Raw genomic sequence first — 26868 nt, forward strand, 5'->3', positions numbered from 1 at the left:
TTTCTCTATTTGCTACTAAGCATTATTAACAATTATTGTGTATTGATTACACAACTAGTACACCTGGAATCTATATTTCGGGATGTCGTCCCTCTGTCAGACGTGTGTTTGGCTTTTAAACTGTTTTCTGTGGAATATATATATATATATATATATATATATATATATATATATATATATATATTCTTCAGCAAACTGCTGGATTATTTCCTTAGAATAAAAAATAATTCAGAAGAGTTGTTAGGTGACTTCCGCTATTCAAAGAAACACGTGTAAGATGTACTTCATAAGAATGAATAAAAGATTAGTGTCAATTAAATATATCTTCAGGTTTGGGGATTAATATCTGTCTCATAATGAGTAAAGTTAACTCAGTGAACGGAATTGTTGTACAATAATCAAAGTCAGTTATAAGCTATATTGTATCTAGTATCGTTTTAAAAATGAAAATATGTTTAAGGATTAAACTGAAGGCATCTTAAAATGTAATTGACATTTAGGGAAGCTTGCTTAATTTGTGTCTAATTATTATTGATCGAATTCAATGCGAATCTGAAAGTTTCAAAAGTATAATTCTTCCAACATTATCCCTCTTTAAACTGATCGTATCTATTCTTATATTCTTTTGGGACTGGTTTGCTGCGTTCACTTGTGTGGTTTATAGTTTCGTCATTTTTCCATACTCTGCATTTTTATTTTTTTTATTTTTTTTTTTTTTGCTTGTGTCTTGTCAATTTTTGCTTTGATATCATTAGTTCTAATTGCGTTTTAATCTGCGGTTGTTATTCAAGAATCCGCCTCTCTATTTAGGTGTCCTTTTCTTAGCCCTACTTAAGTGTTTCGTGAGTCTCATCTTTTGTCATCCTAATGAATCGTCTGTTTAGCTGTTTCTTTTCTCATTCTGCTTTTCTCCTCTTTTCTGTTTTTGTCTCGTTAATTTGTTCAGTGTCTCTTGTTGCCGTGATTAATATTTCTGTGTTTTGCAATGTGTATTTTTTATCATTTTTTTTGTTTGTCATTTATATAGTCTTCTAGACAAAACAGTTCTTTTTTCTCCATCTTTTATATTCACGTAGAGTCGGTCATCATCATCTCTTGGGTATAGTACATTGTGCATTGTTATAAGTTTCTTGGTTTTCTTTTTTCAAAAAAAAAACGGAGTATGTTACTAGTGATACAGCCTATGTATGTATACCTTTTTTTAGATTTCTACTATAAAGTTTAGTTTCTGGGAGTATTCTTTTTCAATTTTCTCTTTCACTTCTGTTGATTTGATGGTGTCGGCTTTCAGCTTTCATCCGAGTTACTATCGTTTCATTGTTATGGACTTCCATTTCTTTTAATGAATAATTTTACCAAAAATTCTTCATAAGTTTTGGTTTCGGTTTTGATTATAGCTGATGACACTCCAGTAATCAAGTTATATATACATATAAATATTTTTTTCATAAGTTTTGGTTTCGGTATTTCCACAGGTACCGCTAGTTGTTATTGTTATTGTTGTTGTTGTTGTTGTTGTTGCTGCTGTTATTATTATTATTATTATCATTATTATTATTATTATTATATTCTGGATATCATTCAATTTTGGTTATGTTTTAAAGTCATTGAAATTCATTCATTGTAAACAGAAGAAATCGTTCACTTGGCTGACTGTATTTGCGTGATTGTGACGGATTGTCAATTCATCACGCTCGTTCTATTCTCGTTCGTTATTTTCACTTTGTAGAACTCCACAAAGGAAGCGATTATAAAGAAAAGAAATGTGTAACAAAACTAACAAAACAAATAACGTGTTGTGGAGACGAGGTTGTAGATGCGTAAAAAAAGGGGGTGGAAATTATGAAAGGATCAAGCGGTAACATTCACGAGAATAACAGAATCAATTATCGCGTAAATGTGAAGTGCAAATTATGAAAACGTATAATTGAACAAAGACATGAACATATAGACAGATGGACAATGTGATTGGTGCAAGAAAAACGATGATAATGATGAATGACGCGAGACATAGGCATACAGACTGAACGGATCAATATAGACGAACAGCGTTACCAGTGGATGGATTTGGTTTAAATAAGGAGACTGATATATATATATATATATATATATATATATATATATATATATATATATATAACTTTTTTAAAAATAAATTAATACATTTTAGATTATTTTGATTACTTTATAAAGTTTCGGCCAACGTATTCTCCGGCTTTCTTCAGATGTATTCCGTCGAATGAGGATCTCGACTTTCGAACGCAATCCTTTTAATCCACGGGCAGACTCCTCTCATTCTGACAACAATGTTGATATAAACGTGTGACACAATGGATAAATTGTTAAGTAATAATCAGTTCTATGTGATAGTCTTCTGGAAATTGATGGTTCAATCCTCAGTGTAGGCAATACTAAGAAAATTTATAATCATGAGTCGCATCTTCCGTTTGGTGCGGATTGCCAACCCACGTGACGTATTTTTCGCTATTCCTCCCGATCCAGGACAATTTGGTTGATGGACGCGCAACTGTTGAGAAATGTCTAATCAAAAACGTTTTCTCTCTTTGGCTTTCCTCTTCCTCTTTTGCCTTCTAACATACGCTCAACGCATAAATTTGACAGGTCAGTGTTTGATCGTTTGACATAGTCAAAAATTTTAAGGGTTTTACTTTTGATTGTATCAAATAGAAGGTGTATGGAAGTAGTTTGACGGAAGGTGGATGTTTGGAATTTTTTTGATTAGGCATCATGTGATTGACTAGTTGTTTAGTCCATGTGATACAATCAAGACCATATAAATTAACTGGGAGGACATGAATAAACTTTTACTTTAACAGTTATCAGCATCCTTTTTTTGATTTTAGAATGGTTTTTGGAAAGCCGACCAACCCAGTATGATTCTGTTTCAATGTTCTCTCGTGATCCATGGAGAAACTTAGTTTATATCCTAAAAAATGAATTGTGGGGCTTGTTTGATGGGTTTACTGTGAATGGTCATGTTTAGATTAAACTGTTATTTAGCTGTATACTTAATGTGTTAAAATTTACTTAAGAATACTTAACACCTTAAAAATTACTTAACGCGACTACGATTGGTGGAATGAAAGTAATCCACTCCTGTTGATTAAATCAAGGATTCTGTTCGAAACTTCGTACAGATTTCCAAATTTGACATTAAATTTCTGTGTTTTACAAGACGCATCTGAAGAATGCCGGAGTCTACATCATCGAAACGTTGTGAAAATAAATATCCAAGATAAGGACAATTGTTCGAATAATTAAAATAATCCAAATTAGCAATTCTTATCTAAAAATTGGAAAAAAATTGCTAATCAGCAAAATATAGTGAAATGTTAATTTGAGTTTTTTTTTAAGAGTAAACAAAGTTTACTGGCGGTTGGACTTTAGGAGTTACTACTAAGGATCATGTCTAATAGGGGACTGCAGGGAGTTAAGCAGTAAGACCTCTGTTCACATTACATTTAAAAGCCTGCAGGTTAGTACAGCCAGGTAAGTAGGAAACCGCGGTGTTTTATTAAAGCAGACGAGTGCCGTACATTGTTATTTTAAATACGAGGGGCGTGAAATATGTAATGCCCCTGATCCACTTCCAGTTGTCTGATCTAGCTGAAATTTTGCATGTGCAATGATTTATATCTCTACGGGTTATGTGGTAAATTAAAGCTCTGAACTAATTGTGGTTTCTGTTTTACAGATGTTTGAACTGAGTCAGGTGTGAAATGGAGCCTGTTGAATGTCGAGCAGTGATCCGGTTTTTGTATGTTGGCTGTTGAAACTATCATTCATGACCATTTTCATATGCATAAGGTGTCTGCCAGATCCCCAGGTTGCTCACACCATTCTAGAAACGAGAACGCGTCGAGTGCTCGAGGATGAATTTGGAGATGTGTCAAGAAGATGAGTCAAAGATTTTCAAAAGACTGATTACACAGGCTGAAATCTGGGTCCATCACTATGATCCAGAAACCAAAGCCCAGTCAATGCAGTAGAAGCACTTGGACTTACCACCTCCAAAGAAGGCAAGGGTGCAGCCCTCCGCTGGCAAGGTCATGCTCGCAGTCTTCTGGGACCAGGACGGAGTAGTGATGATAGATTTCCTGGCAAAGGATACCACGATTACAGGAGCCTATTATGCTTCACTTTTGAGGAAATTAAGGGAAGCTATCAAACTCAAGAGGCGGGGCAAGATCAGCAAAGGTACCTTCCTCCTGCAGGACAACGCTCCGGTCCACAACTCGCAATTCGCCAGATCAAAAGCAGGGGCGTGTGGTTATGAAATCCTTTCCCACCCTCCCTACTCTCCTGACCTTGCACCCTCTGACTTTCACCTCTTGCCAGCCATGAAGTTGTTTTTGAAAGGAAAGCATTTCCCAGATGATGCAGTCTTGATTTTTGAAGTCACGTCGTGGTTGGAGGACCAATCTGGGGTGTTCTACAAAAATGGTCTCCAGAGCTGCATCAAACGATGGGAGAAATGCATAACCCTGGGTGCTTCCTATGTAGAGAAAGACTAATAACTGTGCCGAGTTTTGTTGCTCTACTGCTATGGGAAGTGGGTTAGGGGCATTACTTATTGCACGCCCCTGGTATGTGTATGGTCTTTGATGGGGGCAAAAAAAAGACTGAAATTAAACAAAGAACAAGTAAATTTATTGGAAGTTTGGAAAAATCAGAGGAGATCCAATAAGAATTAGATTTCTTAGATGAAGACAAATTAGGATAATAAAAAGCAAAACATGAATTGTATCTTAGATTCAAAACAAAAGGAAAAATCACCACTATAAAAATATATACTAAACGGGATGCTAGGTAACAAATAAGAAATGCGACGTATAGTGATAGGTACAGACGTCGCAATTCTTATTTGTTACTTAGTACTCATCTCCTCTTCTGATGAAAAGCATGAAGTTTCCAAATACTTAGGTATAAAGAACATGTCTATCCCTTATTCTTAATTATATAATTTCCTTATTGAATTAATAAATTTATACGCATTAGCATATATTTTATATTGTCGATTTTTCCTTTTTCCTTCATAAAGATATATATATATATGTGTGTGTGTGTGTGTGTGTGTGTGTGTGTGTGTGTGTGTGTGTGTGTGTGTGTGTGTGTGTGTGTGTGTGTGTGATTAAACACAACTACTGGGTTCGTCTTTTTTCCAATTTTTTCTTGTAATCTTTTCTATTCGCCAAGCGGTCGTCCTTGTTTCCAGTGGTAGGTTATATAGTATGGCGCCCAGTGGTTGTTGTTCAGCCATATTCTCTAACGCTTTCCATCGGTACTTCCAATCATCTTTAGGGGTAGTTGTTGTTGTTTTCGTTGTTCTTTATCGAGGCTTGTGTGTATTTATAGTTAATTCTATTTTATTTTATATTGGTTATATAGGTAGGTGTAAGATGGGTAGATGTGAATTAGTTATGTTTAATTTTGATTTTCTTATTTTTATTTCTATTTTATTTATTAATTTATTATTAATTGTTAAATACGGTAATGTATTTGTCCCAATATTAAATGCAATTAGTTGATAAGAGGCTGTAATATTTTAATATAGTCTCGAGTAATTTAAGTCTTCGTATATAGTTATTAAGATATCTAATTTTAATATTGTTAGTTATTTCTCATTTCGGATGATTGTGGGTTTTTGTTGTGAAAGGTTAGGTGTTGTTTGATGGCGGTATTATCTGCTAAGTGATAGGTTAATCGTTGAGAGAATGTTTTCATGGTGTGGCCAATGTGTGCATTATATGAACTTTTAGATTGGATTTGGAGACATTCTTTGAAGGGACAAGTAAATTCATATTCTATATTAGTTTAGTTTAGTATGGTGTTCGTAGTATTATTTTACATGCGTGTGTGTGTGTGTGTGTGTGTGTGTGTGTGTGTGTGTGTGTGTGTGTGTGTGTGTGTGTGTGTGTGTGTGTGTGTGTGTGTGTGTGTGTGTGTGTGTGACTTATGCAAGAAACCTGCTACACAGTGAATGCGCTATTTGCAACAAAACTTTTGTTGGAAAACTCAGCATTTCCTGTATTTTTTTGTATATTTTCCGATCATCAGCTGGATGGGTGATAAATCTCCGTTTACACATTTTCTTTCGCGCCGTTCTTCACCAACAAATATGTCCAAATATATTTATATTCTTTCTTATACTTTATACTTGGTCGCTGTTATTTACGTCGGCATTGACTTCTATTTCCGACGATTCGTTCGGTGTGTGGTGTCTTCCAAATTCTCACTTTACTTATTGAATGAACCAATACTGATGAAGCTCTCGGAATTCCATCAACTGCGATGATATTTCTGTTCTTTTCACACATGCTTTTGTCAACTTTCCTGTGGTAAAGCTCGATAAACATTTATTCGCGATTTTGTAAAGAACATATTCAAAGAAATTGATATGTAATTCTAAAAGTCTTCATACGAGTATAAATACTTACGTCGATGAATAGAAACTACATATATATATTAGTCCTCGTGCGAAAGAGCAGGACACAAAATGTTTTAAATAATAATAATAATAATAATAATAATAATAATAATAATAATAATAATAATAATAGAATAACAACAACAAAGACTTTCGCTGGCGAGTACTACTATTGACCGTAAACAGTGATACAATCCTTTTGAAATTTACCTTCTCTATTTCTCTTGTTATCTACTGAATATTTGTTAATGAAACCTATATCAAATATGTTCCTTATTAAATTTTAAAGATTTTCTATTCTGAAAGAAGTTTTAAAAAATTTAATCTAAAAAGTTATTTTACAGTTTTTGGTAAAAAAAAATTCAGATTTTCTCATTATTCAGACCTGCATTACAAAGAGGGGGTTGCAAATAAATGAGCTGTGGTGTGAGGAGAAGTACAAACTGAAACAGAAAGAATATTCAAACCGGTAATAATACAAAGAGGGGGTTGCAAAAATGAGTTGTGGTGTGAGGAGAAATACACACTGAAACAGAGAGAATATTCAGACCTGTAATAATACAAAGAGGGGGTTGCAAAAATGAGTTGTGATGTGAGGAGAAATACAAACTGAAACAGAGAGAATCTTCAGACCTGTAATGATACAAATAGGGGGTTGCAAAAATTAGTTGTGGTGTGAGGAGAAATACAAACTGGAATAGAGAGAAGGAGAGTTTTAAAATATAATCTTAAAAAGATAAGATATAAGTTAGAAAAGCATTTCATCCAAAATGGCGCACTTTAAAAATATTATTTTTCATCTAGCAGTTAATGATATAATGATATAAAATTGTCCATGATGTTTTTAAAATGCAACAGAATGTACATTACATAAAATAAATCCAAGGTAATTTTTTGATTCATTTAAATTAAATTTTTATACCTTACTTTGTAAAATTTATAAAGGTGCACTTTGAAGATAAATAAATTTCAAATTGAATCTTGTGCCTTTATTTTTAAAGCCTACAGTAAAAGCATTTTGTTTAACAATTTTCATACCTTGGATGAAATGGTTTTCTAACTTGTATATATATATATATATATATATATATATATATAGAGAGAGAGAGAGAGAGAGAGAGAGAGAGAGAGAGATTTGTTTTTGCGATACGTTTTGAATGAATTCAATTATTTACGAATGTGCATTTTTACCTAAATGCGAGTTAGGAATAATTTTCCCTTTAACCAATTTGGTACCCCCACATGGGGAGCGGTATATATATATATATATATATATATATATATATATATATATATATATATATATATATTATTTTTAAAATATAATTATACACTGACACGTGTTTATATATATATTTATATATATATATATATATATATATATATATATATATATATATATATATATTTCAGTTTTGAGGGTTAAGATACATTAGATTGTTATAAGGCAGTTATAATTTAAAATTGAAACTTTCCGCCTCCTCTCCTTACCCCCTCTCCATTTTTCATTTTTGTCTTCTTTTTTGCCATCATGTCTCCACCTCCCCTTCACTATATTCATATATCTCCACCCACGCCTACCTGAATCTGTATACCCCCCACACACACAATACAATCCAATGTATCTTAACCCTAAAAGCTAAAATATTGTCAATACCCGTCTCCCTCTCCCCTTATTATCTCCTACCTCAACCCCCCTCTTTCTCTATCTTTTTTTCTTTCTCTCGTATTTCTTCTAAAACAATTCTTCCTAATACTAACAACCACTTTTGTAAGGCCTGACGAGGCTGTTAGACCGTAAACATGGTCCAACATCTGAAACATATGTAACCAAACAGATAAAACGGTAATAAAATAATAAAACACATATTTGCTCTGCAATAGTATTGAGCACTCTCTTCAGGTTTTTACTAATTACCAGTTTTACCAAGTATATATATATATATATATATATATATATATATATTATATATATATATGTATGTATATATATGAGAATATATATATATACTAGTACATATGTACATATATAAATAAGTACATATACGAGTGCATATATATACGAGTACATAGATATGCGAGTACATATGTATATATATACGAGTACATACATACATATGCGAGTACAAATATATAGAGAGTACATATATATATATATATACGAATACATATATATATATATACGAATACATATATATACGAATACATATATATATACGAATACATATATATATATACGAATATATATATATATACGAATACATATATATATACATATACATATACGAGTACACACACACACACACACACACACATATATATATATATATATATATATATATATATATATATATATATATATATATATACAAGTACATATGTATATACAGTCCTGGTCAAAATCATAAGACCACTTAAGAGAATAAGCGTTTACGCATATTATCGAACTTTTAATCAAACAAATAGTTGAAACCATTGCCAAAGGGGAAAATATGATGGAAAAAAAAATGAAATCTGCTTTATTCGAAACCTTAACCCTGATCTAATAATTATTTTTTTAAAAAACAAACATTTTCACCTGGTCAAAATGATAAGACCACTGATAATTTATCTAACAAAAGTTACTTAAAAATTACTGAAAAGGGACTCAGTATTTAGTATAGCCTCCATTATTACGAATTACTTCAAAAATTCTCTTCGGCATGCTTGCGACTAAGTTTTTTATCAGTTGCGAAGGAATTTTATCCTAATGTACTGAAAACTGAATCAGAAAGTTCCTTTATCGAATCATACTGGGTTCCATCATTGAACACTTCTTTTGCCATCCATCCCCAAAGATTTTCAATGGGATTGACGTCCGGAGAACATGCTGGATGATCTAAAAATTCTATATTATTTGAAGAAAAGTATTCTCGTGCTTGTCGAGAAGTGTGTATCGCAGCGTTGTCTTGCTGGAAAATCCAATTTCTTCTACACAGACGTGGACCTTCGGTCCTGATGGAAGCATTTTCAAGCATTGAAATGTACTTCAATGATATTTGCCGGCCTTTTACTACTTGCAACTTTAGGGTGCCAGCTGACGAGAAAGCACCCCAGATCATTAAAGACCCTCCTCTACTATGGCGAATTGAAAAAAGTCTCTTTGGGCAACTTTTTATTATGCCAATAGTGTTGAAATCCATCTGGACCATCTAGATTAAACTTTTTCTCGTCGGAGAAAATTACATTTTCCCACTTCTCTTCATCCCAAGTCTGGTATTTGGCGGCATATTTAAGTCGGTTAGTTTTGTGCTGTTCAAGAAGACGTAGTTTCTGCAGTCGCTTAAATTATTGAAGCCCTTCATTTTCAGATGCCTTCTGATGGTTTTAGGGCTACATTCTGCTGCTGTTTGGCTTTTCAATCGACTTGAGCTCATACTGGAGTTTTTTTAACTTCTTGTGATACGACGATCCAGTGATGGGGTTATTTTTATTTTTTTTTTTTTTTTTTTGTCGACCTGGACTCTTTTTGCGCCCATATTGATCTGGATTTCTTTTAAAAAAATTGTGATGACCTTTTTGATACGATTCACTTCGCTTGCAATGGATCTATGGGAGAGTCCACCCCTATTAAGCTCAAAGATCCTTCCTCTCTCAGACTCTGGTAATGGTTTTCCTTTTGCCATTTATAATTTAGTAAGATATTTTTTATCCACTAACAAGTTTCTTTTAATAACATAGAAAGCTTTTCGTATCCATTTTTTCAAAACTAGCCGATTTTATTAAAGTGGTCTTATCATTTTGACCAAGTGAAAATGTTTGTTTTTTAAAATATTAAATTAAATCAGGATTAAGGTTTCGAATGAAGCAGATTTCATTTATTTCCATCATATTTTCCTTTTGGCAATGGTTTCAACTATTTGTTTGATTAAAAATTCGATAATATGCGTAAACGCTTACTTTCTTAAGTGGTCTTATGATTTTGACCAGGAGCTTATATATATATATATATATATATATATATATATATATATATATATATATATACGACCACATATATATACGAGTGGAATATATATATATATATATATATATATATATATATATATATATGATGAAAATAATGGAAATAGTATTCCGACAAATTTTTTATATCTCTTTTGTGTTCATTGAGCCTTTTTTCCAATTTACACTGAGTTTCACCAACGTATTTATGATGGCAATTATGGCAAGGAATAGTATATATACCTCCATCGGAAACTGGTTTGTTATAGAGATGTTTCGTGGTTTTTAATATATGTCTTATGGTTAGTGATGTGGTTTGTACGATAGGAATTTTTAGTTTGTTTAGTGTGTTATAGATTATTGTATTATTGGTGTGTGTAGGTAAAAGAAGATGTCTGTTTATGAGAGAAAGGTCTGGTGTGTATGATTTTTTATTATTATTTATTCTGGAAAATATTTGTGTGGCTTTTCTCTTAGCATTCAATATGAAATATGTCGGATATTGCAAGGTTTTCAAAATGCTTGTAAGGTATTTGAATTCTTCGTCCAGATATTCAGGACTGCAAATTCTGAAAGCGCGTAAGAAAAAACATATTATCATCCCTGTTTTTATTTTATTGTTATGGTGTGATATAGCAATTCTCTCAGTGCATTATTCTCTCATTCATTGCAACATAACCACACTTTTGACTTTAAACAAGCAAAAGTAGTTGAATTTATTTCAAATAAACCGCGCCGGAGACTTCTTGACTCTGCACTTATCGCAATTTCAAGCACTATTAAACAACGTGGAGGTTTCTATAACATAGCGCCATTAATAAGTAAACTGTTATTAAAAGAACATTATTTAAGCGTGGACACAGGTTAACTTTCTCACACCATTCAAACACCCCCTGTAATAATTAACACATAATCTCAATCAATAAATTACATAAAAAACACTCATTTCATTTCTGTTACAAACTTATATTTGAATTTCAACAGATATATCTTTTTCCCAATAGAATATAAACTTGCGTTCATAGTTTTAAATCAAATTAACGACTATATGACGTCACTTAAATTTCCTTCTCTTTAACAGCGCCAGACCCCCCCCCCCTCCTTTTTTAATTTCAACATCAATTTTCCGTTTCTCTGAAATAGAACTGCGTCACACTGTGCACGTGAAACATTTTCAAATATTTTGTACTGGTATATTTTTTGGTTTCTTAATCTCATTCATCCAGAGGAAGTCTCGAAATAAAGACGAAACGTTGATGAACACATAATACGGTTTGTTCCTTTTTATTTTATATATATATATATATATATATATATATATATATATATAATGTTGAAAAAAAACATTCAAAACACTTAGCCGGATCTAATCATGAATTTATTGCAACTCAAAATGTCAGCGTCCGATTGGAATAATTGAACAAATTTAACAAATGAGAAAAATGAAACTTTTAACTCTCATCTTATCGTTTTTATAATGTCCTGTAATTTCCCATTTATTTTTTTACGCCGTTTATTCATTCACACCATCCTTTTGCTTTTTTTATGCTACTAGATCGCTACCTATTTGCTTTCTCCCCTCTTCTAAAACATTACGTATGCAAACAAACAAATAACTGGGATTGTCAGTTTTAGTATCTTACTAGGCGCCTACGTAATAAAAACATCATATAGGATTGCTTCCCCTTTTTGTGTTTTGATGGATGATGTCATTCACTGTGTGCGGATATTCTCAATATCGATTTGAATGAATGAATTGATCCACGGTTACATTTTCTGTTTAAGTAGATGACATCTTTGTGGCATCACCTAGTTTGCACGTTATGCGATATTATCAAGAAACCTAGATTTCTAGATACCTCGTCTAGATACATCGTCACAGGATTTTTCTCGCCACGCTCCTGATGACGTCATCCACTGTGCGGTATTATCACTGTTTCTGTTTTAATGATGTTATCATAAAGTAATACCACGCACTGTGTACGATCATTCCTTTTCTGTTTTTAATGGATGATGTCATTTTCTTGTGATGCTATCCAGTGTTTATTAGGACAAAGATAACAAAATAACATGATGTTTAGCAATATAGAGATAAGCTTATATAGGATAAGCTTCATAAAAGCTTATATAGGATAAGCTTCATAAAAGCTTATATAGGATAAGCTTCATAAAAGATTATATAGGATAAGCTTCATAAAAGATTACATAGGATAAGCTTCATAAAATATTATATAGGATAAGCTTCATAAAAGGTTATATAGGATAAGCTTCATAAAAGATTATATAGGATAAGCTTCATAAAAGGTTATATAGGATAAGCTTCATAAAAGATTATATAGGATAAGCTTCATAAAAGCTTATATAGGATAAGCTTCATAAAAGGTTATATAGGATAAGCTTTATAAAAGATTATATAGGATAAGCTTCATAAAAGGTTATATAGGATAAGCTTCATAAAAGATTATATAGGATAAGCTTCATAAAAGGTTATATAGGATAAGCTTCATAAAAGCTTATATAGGATAAGCTTCATAAAAGGTTATATAGGATAAGCTTCATAAAAGGTTATATAGGATAAGCTTCATAAAAGGTTATATAGGATAAGCTTCATAAAAGGTTATATAGGATAAGCTTCATAAAAGATTATATAGGATAAGCTTCATAAAAGGTTATATAGGATAAGCTTCATAAAAGCTTATATAGGATAAGCTTCATAAAAGGTTATATAGGATAAGCTTCATAAAAGGTTATATAGGATAAGCTTCATAAAAGATTACATAGGATAAGCTTCATAAAAGATTATATAGGATAAGCTTCATAAAAGGTTATATAGGATAAGCTTCATAAAAGCTTATATAGGATAAGCTTCATAAAAGGTTATATAGGATAAGCTTCATAAAAGATTATATAGGATAAGCTTCATAAAAGCTTATATAGGATAAGCTTCATAAAAGGTTATATAGGATAAGCTTCATAAAAGCTTATATAGGATAAGCTTTATAAAAGATTATATAGGATAAGCTTCATAAAAGGTTATATAGGATAAGCTTCATAAAAGATTATATAGGATAAGCTTCATAAAAGGTTATATAGGATAAGCTTCATAAAAGGTTATATAGGATAAGCTTTATAAAAGATTATATAGGATAAGCTTCATAAAAGATTATATAGGATAAGCTTCATAAAAGGTTATATAGGATAAGCTTCATAAAAGATTATATAGGATAAGCTTCATAAAAGCTTATATAGGATAAGCTTCATAAAAGGTTATATAGGATAAGCTTCATAAAAGCTTATATAGGATAAGCTTTATAAAAGATTATATAGGATAAGCTTCATAAAAGGTTATATAGGATAAGCTTCATAAAAGGTTATATAGGATAAGCTTCATAAAAGATTATATAGGATAAGCTTCATAAAAGCTTATATAGGATAAGCTTTATAAAAGATTATATAGGATAAGCTTCATAAAAGATTATATAGGATAAGCTTCATAAAAGCTTATATAGGATAAGCTTCATAAAAGGTTATATAGGATAAGCTTCATAAAAGATTATATAGGATAAGCTTCATAAAAGGTTATATAGGATAAGCTTCATAAAAGGTTCTGAAGATATTTCTAATTTGTGATCAGATATAATACATATTCGCATTATCGAAATAGATATTACATTTTATAAGTACGCAGACGGACATGTATGGAATTGTGTATGAATATGATCTCAGTCTTTGTATTGTGATTCAAATATCCGAATTAGACTGGAATTAACGGAGAATGTATAGGTGAATCCGTTGACGAATGCATTCACGCTATGATAAAATCAAGTTAAAGGAGACTGTGCAGATGAATTTAGAATGACGCGCCACATCGTTGAATTAACTTGGATTAACGAGTGTCGCTCCATTGACAGGTGGGGGTTAGTGTTCGTTAGATATGCCGTTAGAACATCCGATGAAAATTCCTGATATTTGCATATTAATTCCGAAAAAATACCTTATTAGTTTTTAATTAGTTCTGGTTTTCAAATATTTTCAATTTAACTGTTCGGAATGTTTTCTCTGGTGTGAAACAATACTAATTTAAAAATTATAAGATTTATAGTTAAATTCTGTTAAGTAAAAATATTAAAAATATCTTATTTGTTGTTATATTCCCGAAATGTTCACATTTACGTGCCTCCCCACAACTCGGTCGGTTTTAAATTCAGCTCCCCAAAATGGGGCACTTTGGGTAGGAGCAAATGTAAAAATTTTCTCAGTCATGAAGGATTTCTCATCCACTGACTGAGGACAGAAGATATGAAGTGTAGCATCAGAACAGATACTACACTTTGTTCCAAGCACAAAAGGCGTTGACGTTTAATATTTTCCTTTCTAATATTTGTTTTCATATTAAAAAAAAATATATATATATACTTATATATATATATATATATATATATATATATATATATATATATATATAGACAATGAGATAAGTAAAAAAAAATCTTGTAGTTTACAGTCTTATAAAATATTGAGAGATAATATTTTATGAGACAATCCCAACCAAATAAAATATCTCAATATACAAAAGAGAGCAAAATAAAAAATGTAGGTTAATTATCTTTTAAAATCAAGAAACCATTTCATTTTAACTTAATGAAATGCTTAGGAAATGTTATAATTGTCGGATTTATAGTTAAATTCTGTGAAATAAAAATATAGAATTTTTACATATAAAATTATTGTTTGTTTGAAACAAGGAATAAAAGAGATTTGAACTTGAAAATTTCTTGTATTTCTTGTTTCAAACAATTAATTATTTGATTAAACATTCTATATTTTTAATTCAAAGAATTTAACTATGAATCATGCAATAGATATTAATATATATATATATATATATATATATATATATATATATATATATATATATATATATATATATATATATATATATATATATATATATACAGCATGCGTATATTTTATAGATATTCTACAAATGAGAAATTCTATTTAATCCAGAGATAAAAATTTGGCAATTTCCATTATAGTCGAATTAACCTAATCGGACTAATAGTAACTAAAATGTTACTACACACTAAAAGATCCTAAAAACGTTATCTTCGGCGAATGCGGCTTCGTGTCATGCCCAGAAAATTTTTGATGTTTTATAGTGTACGATTATATGAGGTGCCTTAAATAAGTTTCAGTGCTCGATAAATGTAAGATGGTCCAAAAGCAGTCTGAAGCATTCTATAAGGTTCTGTGGTTTTTTTCCAAGTTTGAAACAGAATTTTATTGCACTTCTCCTTCCTCCACTCCCTTCTATTCTTCTAGAAAATATCAGTTTTCTTCTTGAAAATTGAGATGGGAGATTAAGACACATCTTCAGTGGACTACTGAGCCATTATAAAGCATATATACACTATGTTTTTCTTTGTGTCCAGTTTTTCTATCTCTGTATTTTTTGTCTTGAACTTAGAATATACCGGCTGCATAAAATCTTACTAATCATATCACCTGTTCATTATTGAACAAATAAAGTTATATATTAGTCCTGATTCGGCATTAACAGGGTATACTTCAATCTCAGTTGTAGATGAATTTTCAACAGTCTACGATAATTTTAAATCTCTGTACAAAACCAAAGTTTGGAAACTTATTGAAGTCCAAGGAGTTGATATGCCGTAAAATAGTTTGTTTTAAATCTCTCCTGAGAACTAATGTTACAACTTGTACTGTAATGTCGTCTTTTTTTTTTTGCAGGAATTGGTAACAACATTATACATTGGGTTCTTAGGTCTCATCATCTCATCGTTTCTCGTGTTTTTGGTGGAAAAAGACGCCAAGGACACGAAATTTAAAACGTATGCTGACGCCCTTTGGTGGGGTGTGGTAAGTATTTATTCTTTCTTTTTTCACGAGTAACATTACGCATAAAATTTACTGGCTGGCAAACTCGTGGAGTTTAGCATAAAAACTACATATAATATTTAAAATATTATTTCATCTATTTCTGTAACGTATATGGCCGGTAATGTTGCTTTTGTGCTCCAGTATTTATTTTTTTACATAGTAACAACCATTCTCAATGTATTTTTGCCAGAAATTCAATAACGTACCTCCGCTTCTAACGCACATTTATGACGAGTTACTTTCTTAGAGTCTCACAGTGTCAATCTCTGCAGCAAAGAGATGACACTTTCAGGTTATGAATGCATAAGTTTAATCATCATAACAATGCAATTTGCAATCCCATTTGATCCATTCGGGCGGAATAAAAAATAGGAGGCATTACTTTTGAGACATCCTCTGTAGTACAGCGTAGGTTTGTGTCGATGCACGGAAAACATTTGATTATATTATCTTTTGAACAAATGAAAAAATATGCCTACTGTAAGGTGGATAACAACGCGAGCTGGCGACGGAAGTGTGAGTGTCATCATTGCATAAATCCAATCATGGACACACGTTCGTTTGTCCAAACTGCCATCTTTGTGTTCGCAGTCATTAATCACAAGAAAAATTATCAAGAGAGATTACTCTAAGAACACATCCCAAAGGAATAAACTTCTTATATCTGATTACAGGGAAGATAATTTAACACTACATGTACGAAGTTCGAATTCATCGAGTTTATAGCACTACTCTCGCTTATCGATGTTAGCAACCTTCACATCGTCTCTTCTCTAATTGATTTTATAAAAAACAACACAATCAAGTAATTATGTTTCTGATTTTTTTTATGAGGACTGATTATTCGTATTATTTGGATTCTTCGGACTACTGTTTTCGTCTCGAGTGTTATTTTTACAAAATCCGCAAGTACTCGCGACATAGTGGATAAAGTAATTCATAAAATCCAGTTGAAGTTACACTCTTCTAGGAGTTAAAGGTTCAATTCTTAGTGTGGACGACACTTAAAATACAATTATGACTTTTACCCACTTAAAATACAATTATTCTACCCAGTCATGGCTAACAGAACGAAATCATGCTATCCTCAGGGATTAAAAAAAATGTTTCCATTCGAAATTTCGTATAGATTCGCGAGTTCGACAGAGAGATTCCTGGATTTGTGAAAGTACATCTGAATAAGGTCGGAGATTAGCTCGATCGAAATGCTGTAGAAATAACGCTCAAGATAAGAACAGTATTCCGAATAATGTGAAAAATACGAAAACTCGGGTCAATCAAAACATAGCATGTTGATGTACTACGGATTTTCTTTCTGAAAATCCGATGAAGAAATATTTCTTTCTGAAAATCCGATGAAGAAATATTTGTACTCTATGAAATCCCTATTAACAACATTGTTGGGGTTTAAAACCACGGAATTAAATTGATTAATATGATAACGTTTGTTTTTACTCGAGGGTAATCATTTATCATGTCTCGAAGGCTACTCGAAGGATAAGCGTTAATGAATAACATTACGTGTTGCTATTATAGTAATCGTTAATGGTGCAAATTGGGCAGAATTTTATTATGGAGACGGCTCAACAAGAACTTATTTACATTGTACTTGAAGGCTACTGTGTTGTATTCAACCGGGAAGCAGGTCAGAGGAACAGTGTTCCAAAGATGGAGAGTTCTGGGAAATAAGTTTTGTTCATGGAATCTGTGTTTATATTTAGGCTTGTCTTATAGCTTAATAAAGTAAGCGACAGGCAAAAATATGCCGTAGATTACGTAAGAAAGATATAACCTTGTATTTTTTTAGAGACGCATGAATGTGGGATATATCTGCTGGATCTTGGTTAGGGGAAGTTTCAAGAATCCAAGCAAGGAAATCCGAGTGAATCCGTATGAGAGAAAAAAGGTATAGCTGGATAGTTAAAGCCAACCAAGAAGATTGGTTATGAGCTTTGGTATGTCCCGTATAAGATAGTTATAGAATAAAAAACAAAGCCATACTTGATAATACTAACCATGCGGAAAGAGATGATCAGGACACTTTTGGGACGAAGGAAGTCGTCCATTTCGAGGGAGGTGGAAACCTCTAGTCTGCGGGATATGGGTGGCTGGAAAGTAGCTGATGTGAATCATAGGTAAAGACCCTACACCTAAAAAAAGTTAATGCCAAGAAGATCAGAAAGGTTCTGATCTTATAAATATATAATAATTGTGAAGTCGGCCGAGGAGGGCTGACTGAAAGAGATTTTTTTTAAAACCTGATCTTTCCTAGCTGTGTGATTGTGTAAATGTAGAAAACAAAATGTACTAAATTTAAAAACGCATACATTTTTTTGTTGTGAAATATGGAAGGGAGGGATGTTACATGATAAGGGCTGTCCCCTTTTCATGTAAGTATAAAAATAGAGAGATTTAGTTAAAATGAAAATGAAATAGCATAGGCGAAATTCGAACCTCGTAATTTAGGTTTAGAAATAGATTACGTGTGAGAATTAGAGAATGGAATGTAAAACAAACGATTTGTTTAGAATAGAGATAAAATAGTTTCAAGAAAAGAATGTGAACTGTCAATTTTGTTATGAAAATTCAATTGAAAGAATGCAGCTACAAGATAATTTAATAAACATGTTTTTAACATGTAGGAAATATAGGTTACTGAGAATATAGGTTAAAATTCCTTTTGTAAACAAAGGAAAAGTTTTGGACACGCATGTCCAGAAGACGTGAAAGAAGAGACATGTTTTAACATGTGTATGATGTCATGGAAAAATGGGAAGTTCTAGATATAGATAGAAAAACTTTAGAGTATAGCAGACAGAAGCAGGGAGAGAGACGGAGAGGGAGTTTGAGAACGACAGACGATAGTCTGCAGTTTGGAATTCTAACGTCTAGAAGCGATACGGTCACTTTGAAACTTAATATGTGAAGCTTTGAATTCTTGATGAGAAAACCACGGCCGATCGTGAGAAGAAATAAACCCATCATGTGTTTTTATAAACGTCGTCTTTGTGTTGTAATTCTACCAAAAGGTAAAGTGAATATTGTTATTATATGTCTTGTATATCTGTGTTATAAAATGTCTTAACATACACATCTTACATACACGTCTCGACATCTCATATCTACAATGTGAACTCTACATCTCATATCTACAATGTGAACTCTACATCTCATATCTACACTAAGACTGTCTGAACACTGTTTCCTCACTCTAAGAGCTTCTTCCATAGCAACACTTCTAAGAATGAACATTATTTTATAAAAATGAATATTCATAACAGAAATAACAACATTCTTTATAAAACGAACAATCTCTCTCACAACATCCCTCTTAATAAGACTCTCTCTCTCAACGACAAACACTCAATAAGACTCTAAGACTCCAAGACTCTCACTTATAATAACACTCTCTCAACAACATCTCTCTTTCTAAGATACAACGACGAACTCTCTCTTAATAAAACTCTTTTAATAAGACTCACTGTTAACAAAGAACAATAACAAGAATAATAATGAGAAACCTATATGTAACATATGCATATTATGTTTTTTTAACACATGATGGGTTTATTTCTTCTCACGACCGTTAAAATGTTTAGAAAATTAGCTTAGCTAAATATAAACAAAATATATGGTAAATTGACTTTGCGCTGTTGACGTACATGACCATAGGTCACGTGTTAATGAGATGTGTCGTTGGATCACTTACGTCACCGGAACTCACGAATGAAACGTGTCTTTTTGCGAATGATGTACCGGAATGAAAGGTCAAAGATTAAAATTAGGCGTCTAGTTGTCGGCAAACCGTGCAGACCTGCATTGATACGAGTTCCGAAAGCCCGGAAGCAAGGCTACACGAAGATAAGTATGTATAAACGTAAGGCAGGCTTCTGGAGAACACTGGGACAAATCTGAAATAAATTTATATGTATAAGTGTTAGGTATGTCTCGTATGATGTACATTGTCAAAGTACCCAACGGTTGAAGATTGAGGCCTCCTTAACGAAATGTGTAAAACTTCTTTCATATCCCCCTCCCGCTTACAGCTATGTAATATATACACTTTTTTAGTCCTGTAACTATATAACAAATACAGCAATGGTAAAAAATAATAAGTAATGACGAGGGTCATTCCAAAGGTAATGCATCCTATATTTTAACTAACAAAAAACCTGAAGAGTTACGAAGACAAGAGTAGTAGCATAAAAACGAGCATGGCGTCCGGGGTGCGCTTTGTCATTCACATCTTTGTCACTACTCTGAAATCGATGAACCCATCTCCTAACAGTGTATCAACTGCATCGATTTTGTAAACATTCAACAGGCGCTGTCGAACGTTGATCAAGTCAATTTTTCTGCAAGAGGAATTCAATGACACATATCTGCTTCTGACGCACGTCTATGACAGGAGTTGCTTTCTTAATCTCATACCGCCAATATCTGAAACATAAATATGACACTATGAATGCATAAATTAATTTTCATAACACTGCAACTTAAAACCTATTTTGATCCATTCGGGCGGAATAAAAATGGAAGGCATTACTTTTGAAACGCCTTGTTGTAGTAACAAATTATGATGAATCCTTGTAGGTGATGCCAATTAACAGCAGCTAGTGTATTAAAACGAGTCAATAGATATGATTAAATTATCATTTTACAAAAAAGTATTCCTACAATGCAATTCGATTTGTAAGTTTCCAACCGGAAATTTGAAGACAGTTAAACAATTCTCGCATGAGAAAAATTTTATTCAAGCGATGAAAAGAAAGACACATCTTTGCTGAATTGAAATCATTTTGACTTCGACAAATCGATCTTCAATAAATCGGAGATCGTCACAATCTGTCAAGTTCGTCTTTAAATATCAAATCATCTCCATCAATCAAACGCTGAACAATTGAGATGATGCGAAAATCGGTAGAAGTCGCATCGATTGCGCTTAAAGCCTAGAAGAGAACAAAGAAATATTTTAATTGCGGCGTCAAAGAAAACTTCTTTAAATCTGTCTTTTGGGGTCAGTCGCAGAGTGTATTCTTACAAAGACCTTTTATAAAATGACTAGCGGGGCTCCCCGGCGTTGTCCGGTTGTGGAGAGGTTTTATGATAAGGGTATTGAGCATCAGTGACTTACAAAAAAATAACCAACCCCCTAAAAAATAAAAAATAGTAGTGGGAGCAAAAAAAAAAAAATAACCGCAGTAGCAAGGCTCGAACCTGTAATGCTAAGAGGAAAAGGAGATGAAAAAAAGGCAATTGCTAAGATCCCGTGCCCACCGCGACATATGACGTCGCCGGCATTCGAAATAAGCTTAGTCATTGCACGGTTTATGATGACTTTGCAAAAATGTCTACGCCAAAACTAACCAATCCTTGTAAAAAACGGCTCAGTAGACAAGCAAAGAATAATTTTTGGGGGTCGACTTTTGGATCTTTATCGTCCGAGAGACTGACCATTAAAACGATACCAATTTTGTCAGTGTTCGTCGCGTGTGTCGAAAGTGTTTGGCAGGCATACAAACACACACACACATTTCCCCTTTTATATAATAGATAATATTTTATTGAATGCCGACGCGGATATAACATCGGTCAAGCTGAGTTTAAATTTTAATTAGATATATTACATTCACTTATATTGTAACTATCATGGCTACCCGGCGTTGCCAAGGACCATGGATAACAAAATAAAAGTTAAATGTGTGTAATATTAAACTTCTCAATATACTATATTTTTTATTGGAATTCTTTGAGATGAGTAATTTATTTATTTATTTATTTATTTATTTACGGACTGTTATGTATTGGGCTGGTGTATCTGCCTTTAGTCCCTCACTTCTAGACAAGAGTTTAAAAAAAAGTCGCCTATCTAGTAAATTCCACACTATCAACCAAACTCTAATATATATTAAATCGCCGAAATGCTGCATCTCCTGTTTTACAAGTATTTTAATGGAGTGTTCTCAGAAAAACTATGAGTTGGGATCCCCTCGACATAAATACTCTCGACTAATCCGACAAGCACCAAAATCCCACCCCTACTCTATAGTGACTACTAGATGCCGGAAAGCCTTCTACTCTAACTCGAACTGCTTGATCTTGAATTCCCTCCCGGATCCCTCCTTCCCTTACTCTACTGACATGCAGAAGTTCAAGTGTAATGTGATCAGACATCTGGCTGATCAACCTTCTACATAATAGCCGTGTAAATTTGGTCCCAGTTAGTAGCCTTGTGGTCTGTGCCTTTTTTGGAGTAATAAAAAAAAAACAGTAAACCAAACACATTTTTGGCACACCCTAGTAGTAGCATTTTCCTCATATATTTATGCAAGTTTCTCTAGTTTTATTCCTTTGTTGTTATGAATAAAAGCATCATATTTCAGTGGTGATCAGCTTATGTAACGTTGTTGTAACGTTGTTCGAGAACTAACACGTTGTAGTCTCAGTCACAAAGCGGACAAAAATCTCGCTTTTTTAGTTGTTGTTGTTGTATAACGACCTTTATTTTCTTATTCTTTCGTTATCGCTGTGACGTTCCTCACGCGATGGTCTTCTCAAACGTGCTATCAAACAACCATTCACATCTCACACGTAATCGTTTTCTTGTTATATAGTTGTGGAATTATTTGTTATTTATCAGTCTGTCGATTTATCTATATATATATATACCCAGCAATTTGTCTATCTATCTATCTATCTATCTAACTAGTGAGGTAAGCAAGAGATGATATGTGAATATGTTTTGTTAAAAAAATTGTCAAAATTATAAAATGGACAAGTTTCACCGGAAGCCCTAAAAAATAGCTAACCCGGAAGGACGTAGTTTTTACACATGATCAGGTTAGCTGGATAGAGTCAGAGTTTTAATTTGGATGTAAAGAAGAGCGGACGGGTTATCGATTGCCCCCCCTTGGAAGGGAAATGACGTATCTCCAAATTTGAGATTAGAATTAACCTCAAGCATTGATCCTCACGTTCCATTCTTCTGCATTTGACATCTGGAAATCGAATAAAAACCAATAAAACTAAACATCGTTTTGGAGTGAAATGCATGCATGGTTTCCATCTTCCATTCAAGAATAGATGAAACCCAGGTGGACCACAAGATCAACGAGCAGTTAAAAAGTTGAACATTTAGACGATCATGGAAAGAACTCAAAGGTCACAAATATAACTGGGTTTAGATAGTGAAGAACCAGTAGACAGAGAAATCTCCAATATACAACATTTTCGAACGTGCTCTTTCCTTTTTGTAGTCTTCATTTTCCTTACCGTGGCGTTATTTCGCTCACAGCTCGGTATTTGGATATAACTGTCCGTGCTATATTGTTAGATATTGGCCGAACAATGCAGATAAATTATTTATGTTAAAGTGTTTTAATAGAAAAGAATGTGAGAAAACAAACAATAACTTAAAAATAGGTTTGAACTTTACAGTCTGACGTAGTCTTCCTGAAAGTGATCTGAACTTTAGGAAGGAGCTTGAAAGATACGTATCATTTTTGAGTGAAGAGTCTGGAGTGAGAGAGACTAACCGGGGTCGAAATAGAGGGATAGAGATGGTTTTCCAGTCGTGATGGCTCCCAGTAGAGGTGACCAGACATAGTAATAGTCTAGGACTAGTATTTAAGCTTTGCGATAAGAAAACATCTGTAATAAAGTTGCTGAAAAGACAACCCGAGATTTGTTGTTTCATTGGTGCTAATCTTCTTTGCAGCTTTTCGTCAGACAAGATCAAAGACGGACCAGGTGTGTTGCTCGATTGACCCGATGCTACAATCTCAGCGACTGTTATTTGTCCATTTTTGTTGTAAATGTTACATGTCCGTTGTTAAACTGTATCTGTGAATATATCAACACTGTCCTATTATACACTATGTATATACATTTATTAGAAGAACATGTTATACCACTAGACGATGCACGAGTTTAGACTCTATACACATACATCATCTCATTTCAAGTCTTGAAATACAAGAAAACATCTAGGATCTTTTCTGATCTAAGGTTTATAACACACTAGTGTTAACATGGTGTTTTGCTAAAGGAAATGGAGGATTTGAAGAAGTAAAATATAAAACGATCTTTAGTAAATGATATTCAAAAGAACGAATAACTTCTAATAATTTAATAACAAATCATATACAAAACATATTAAGTCGGTACAATTTTTTTTCTAATTTAAAATTTTATCTTGGAAGTTTAAAACTTTTGAAAATCTTTATTCATAACAATAACGAGCTTTTCTCTTTATAAAGTGATTGCATCTGTAAACGAGCTTATAGACGTCTCACTTGTAAAATGTGTTCGTTTTAATATGATCATGTTCAGTTTTCTTCTCGTGGTGTTAACCCAAGGCCATGTAAATGGTTTTGTAATTTTCAAAATAATCGATAATCCGAAGGGTGAAACAAGATTTCCCAGCCAAATTTTCCTTGGAGATCATTGGTCAATAGTGCTATGTAAAGATGAACCGTATTATGATAGAATATGACTTCCTTTCTGCTGGCTAAAGAAAGTCGTATCAGGTCAACATAAGTGATTATATTGCAGCAAAGTATGAATGCTTTGATAAGATTGAGTTCAAAATCTGTTTCGAAAACTAGTTATGATGCCCTTTTCTTTTTACAAACCGGCAAAACTTTTTACACCAATCTGATACGCATAATTCCGGCATAAAATAGCACTTTACATGTAAAAGCAACAACATATAAAAAAGTTTTCAACAAGATGTGTGGCATGTCAAGAATTATTCGCAATAAATCATATAATAATTAAATGAACACAATTAGATGAAATCAGTTAGATGAAATAAGCGCTTATTAAACAATATTAATTCTATTTGAATGAAAAGCAATTAACCACCATCTCCATCAACTTTCGGTTGAGAAAAATACTCGAAAGTTTAAGTAATTTAATAGAATAATTTCGCTCGGTGCAGGTTATGCCCTAACTGTATTAATTGATCCGAAAGTCGGCTATATTTGTCATGCTTGGTTAATCCGTACAGAATTTGGTAAACAGATATTATTTAGGATTTTTTCTCGATAACTTGTCCTATAAAAGATTGATATTACTGCTTAACATAACTTTACTTTTTGCTAAGAAGAGGAAAAATAGATTTATATCTGTGCCCAAAATTAAACGAAAATTCTGTAAGCAGAGTTTCTTTTCTGAAACAGTCCATCTGTGGAACACAATACCATAGGGCTACTTTCAGCCAACTAGTCGTTTTCTAGCCTAATGTAAATGTTCTTGTTGAGAGCTGTTCTGTTAAATAATTAAACCCTACCCAAGTTTCACCATTACTACCCTAGTGTGGCCACTGGGCCTTGATGAGCAGGGATTTTATAGTCTACTAAGGGTAAAACACTGCATACCACGTCCACAGCACTTGCGGTTCCTAACAGAGAAATATAAACAAACGTAATTGAAAAAAGTTATTTATTTATTAAAAAAATTTCGATCATGGAATTCATACAATTGTTCATTTTTGTTTTCATTCACAAATTCAACACCTCCATCTACTGCGAAGAGACCCGTGGAGCAGTAGATAGAGGCGTTGAATCATTATGGTTCCAGATGAGCATTGTCTGAAGGTAGCGGTTTCAATCCTACCCGAAGTCGGTCAAGGGATTAATTGGCCAAAACGTGGCGAGGCAACAACTATTGAAGGCAGTAATTATTGATGGTGCAGTTAAGAGACTCGGCATTTTTATTCCGTCGCGATTAACCACTTGACGAAGGACAGAGGAATAGTTGGTCGTGAAACAGCAATTATGAAGATGAGGCTAATAGTCCGCAAATAAATAAATAAATATCGTTAACTTTTTTCCATTGAATTTTCTACAATTAAGACAACTTAACATTATTATTAATATCTTTTATTGAAATATAATTCGTATAATTTAGTGGAGAAGTTTTGATTACGATTTTCAGTCCCACGCAATGTACGGCACTTAAATTTTCGACTCAGATTTCTTGGATATTTTGTTAAAGAACCTCCTTCCTTTCTGCAAGGATTCTTAAAATATTACACATATTGTATGGTTTCCTATTGCTGTAAATTTCGATTTTAAATATGTATAAAAAATATATATTTTATGAACTTATGACTCTGAACATTAATTTGTTCATAGTTACCTTATGACATTTCTCCCGCTCTCTCATATTTGACTATAGATCTAAAAAAAAGCAGCTTTTACTAAAATATTCGGCTCTCTCGAAAAATCTCCCACACAAATTAGAAACTTTAATGAAACTGTAATGCTGCTGGCGTTTTAAAATAAATTTTTGTTGTTAGTTTTTTGTTTTATTTATAATCATTTCTCCCGTTGACTTATGGTCTTTCCTATATAAGACGTGTCAAGATTCTCATCTTATTTTACTGCAACTTAGTAGATAACATCGTTAGCTTAGCATTTCTTATCGAACTGGAAATTGTTTTGATATTTAAATCGATTTTATAGCTTAAATAAAGAATCCGCGGTAGAAGATCTCAACTTTATGTCAAGTAAATACATTATTCAATA

General features: G+C 32.7%; 1 protein-coding gene across 1 annotated transcript in view; it reads left to right on the forward strand.

Moving 5' to 3' along the window:
• LOC145279599 (uncharacterized) overlaps positions 1-26868 on the forward strand; it is a 1226395-nt gene that overhangs the window by 977232 nt on the left and 222295 nt on the right. The window contains exon 6 of the mRNA XM_080130763.1: positions 16187-16315. Within this exon, the coding sequence (XP_079986889.1) occupies positions 16187-16315 (129 nt within the window). The remainder of the gene's footprint in view (positions 1-16186; positions 16316-26868) is intronic.

Source organism: Euprymna scolopes, chromosome 7 (assembly GCF_053919585.1).
Source record: "Euprymna scolopes isolate OS-2025 chromosome 7, ASM5391958v1, whole genome shotgun sequence".
In the NCBI taxonomy this organism is placed as follows: domain Eukaryota; kingdom Metazoa; phylum Mollusca; class Cephalopoda; order Sepiida; family Sepiolidae; genus Euprymna; species Euprymna scolopes.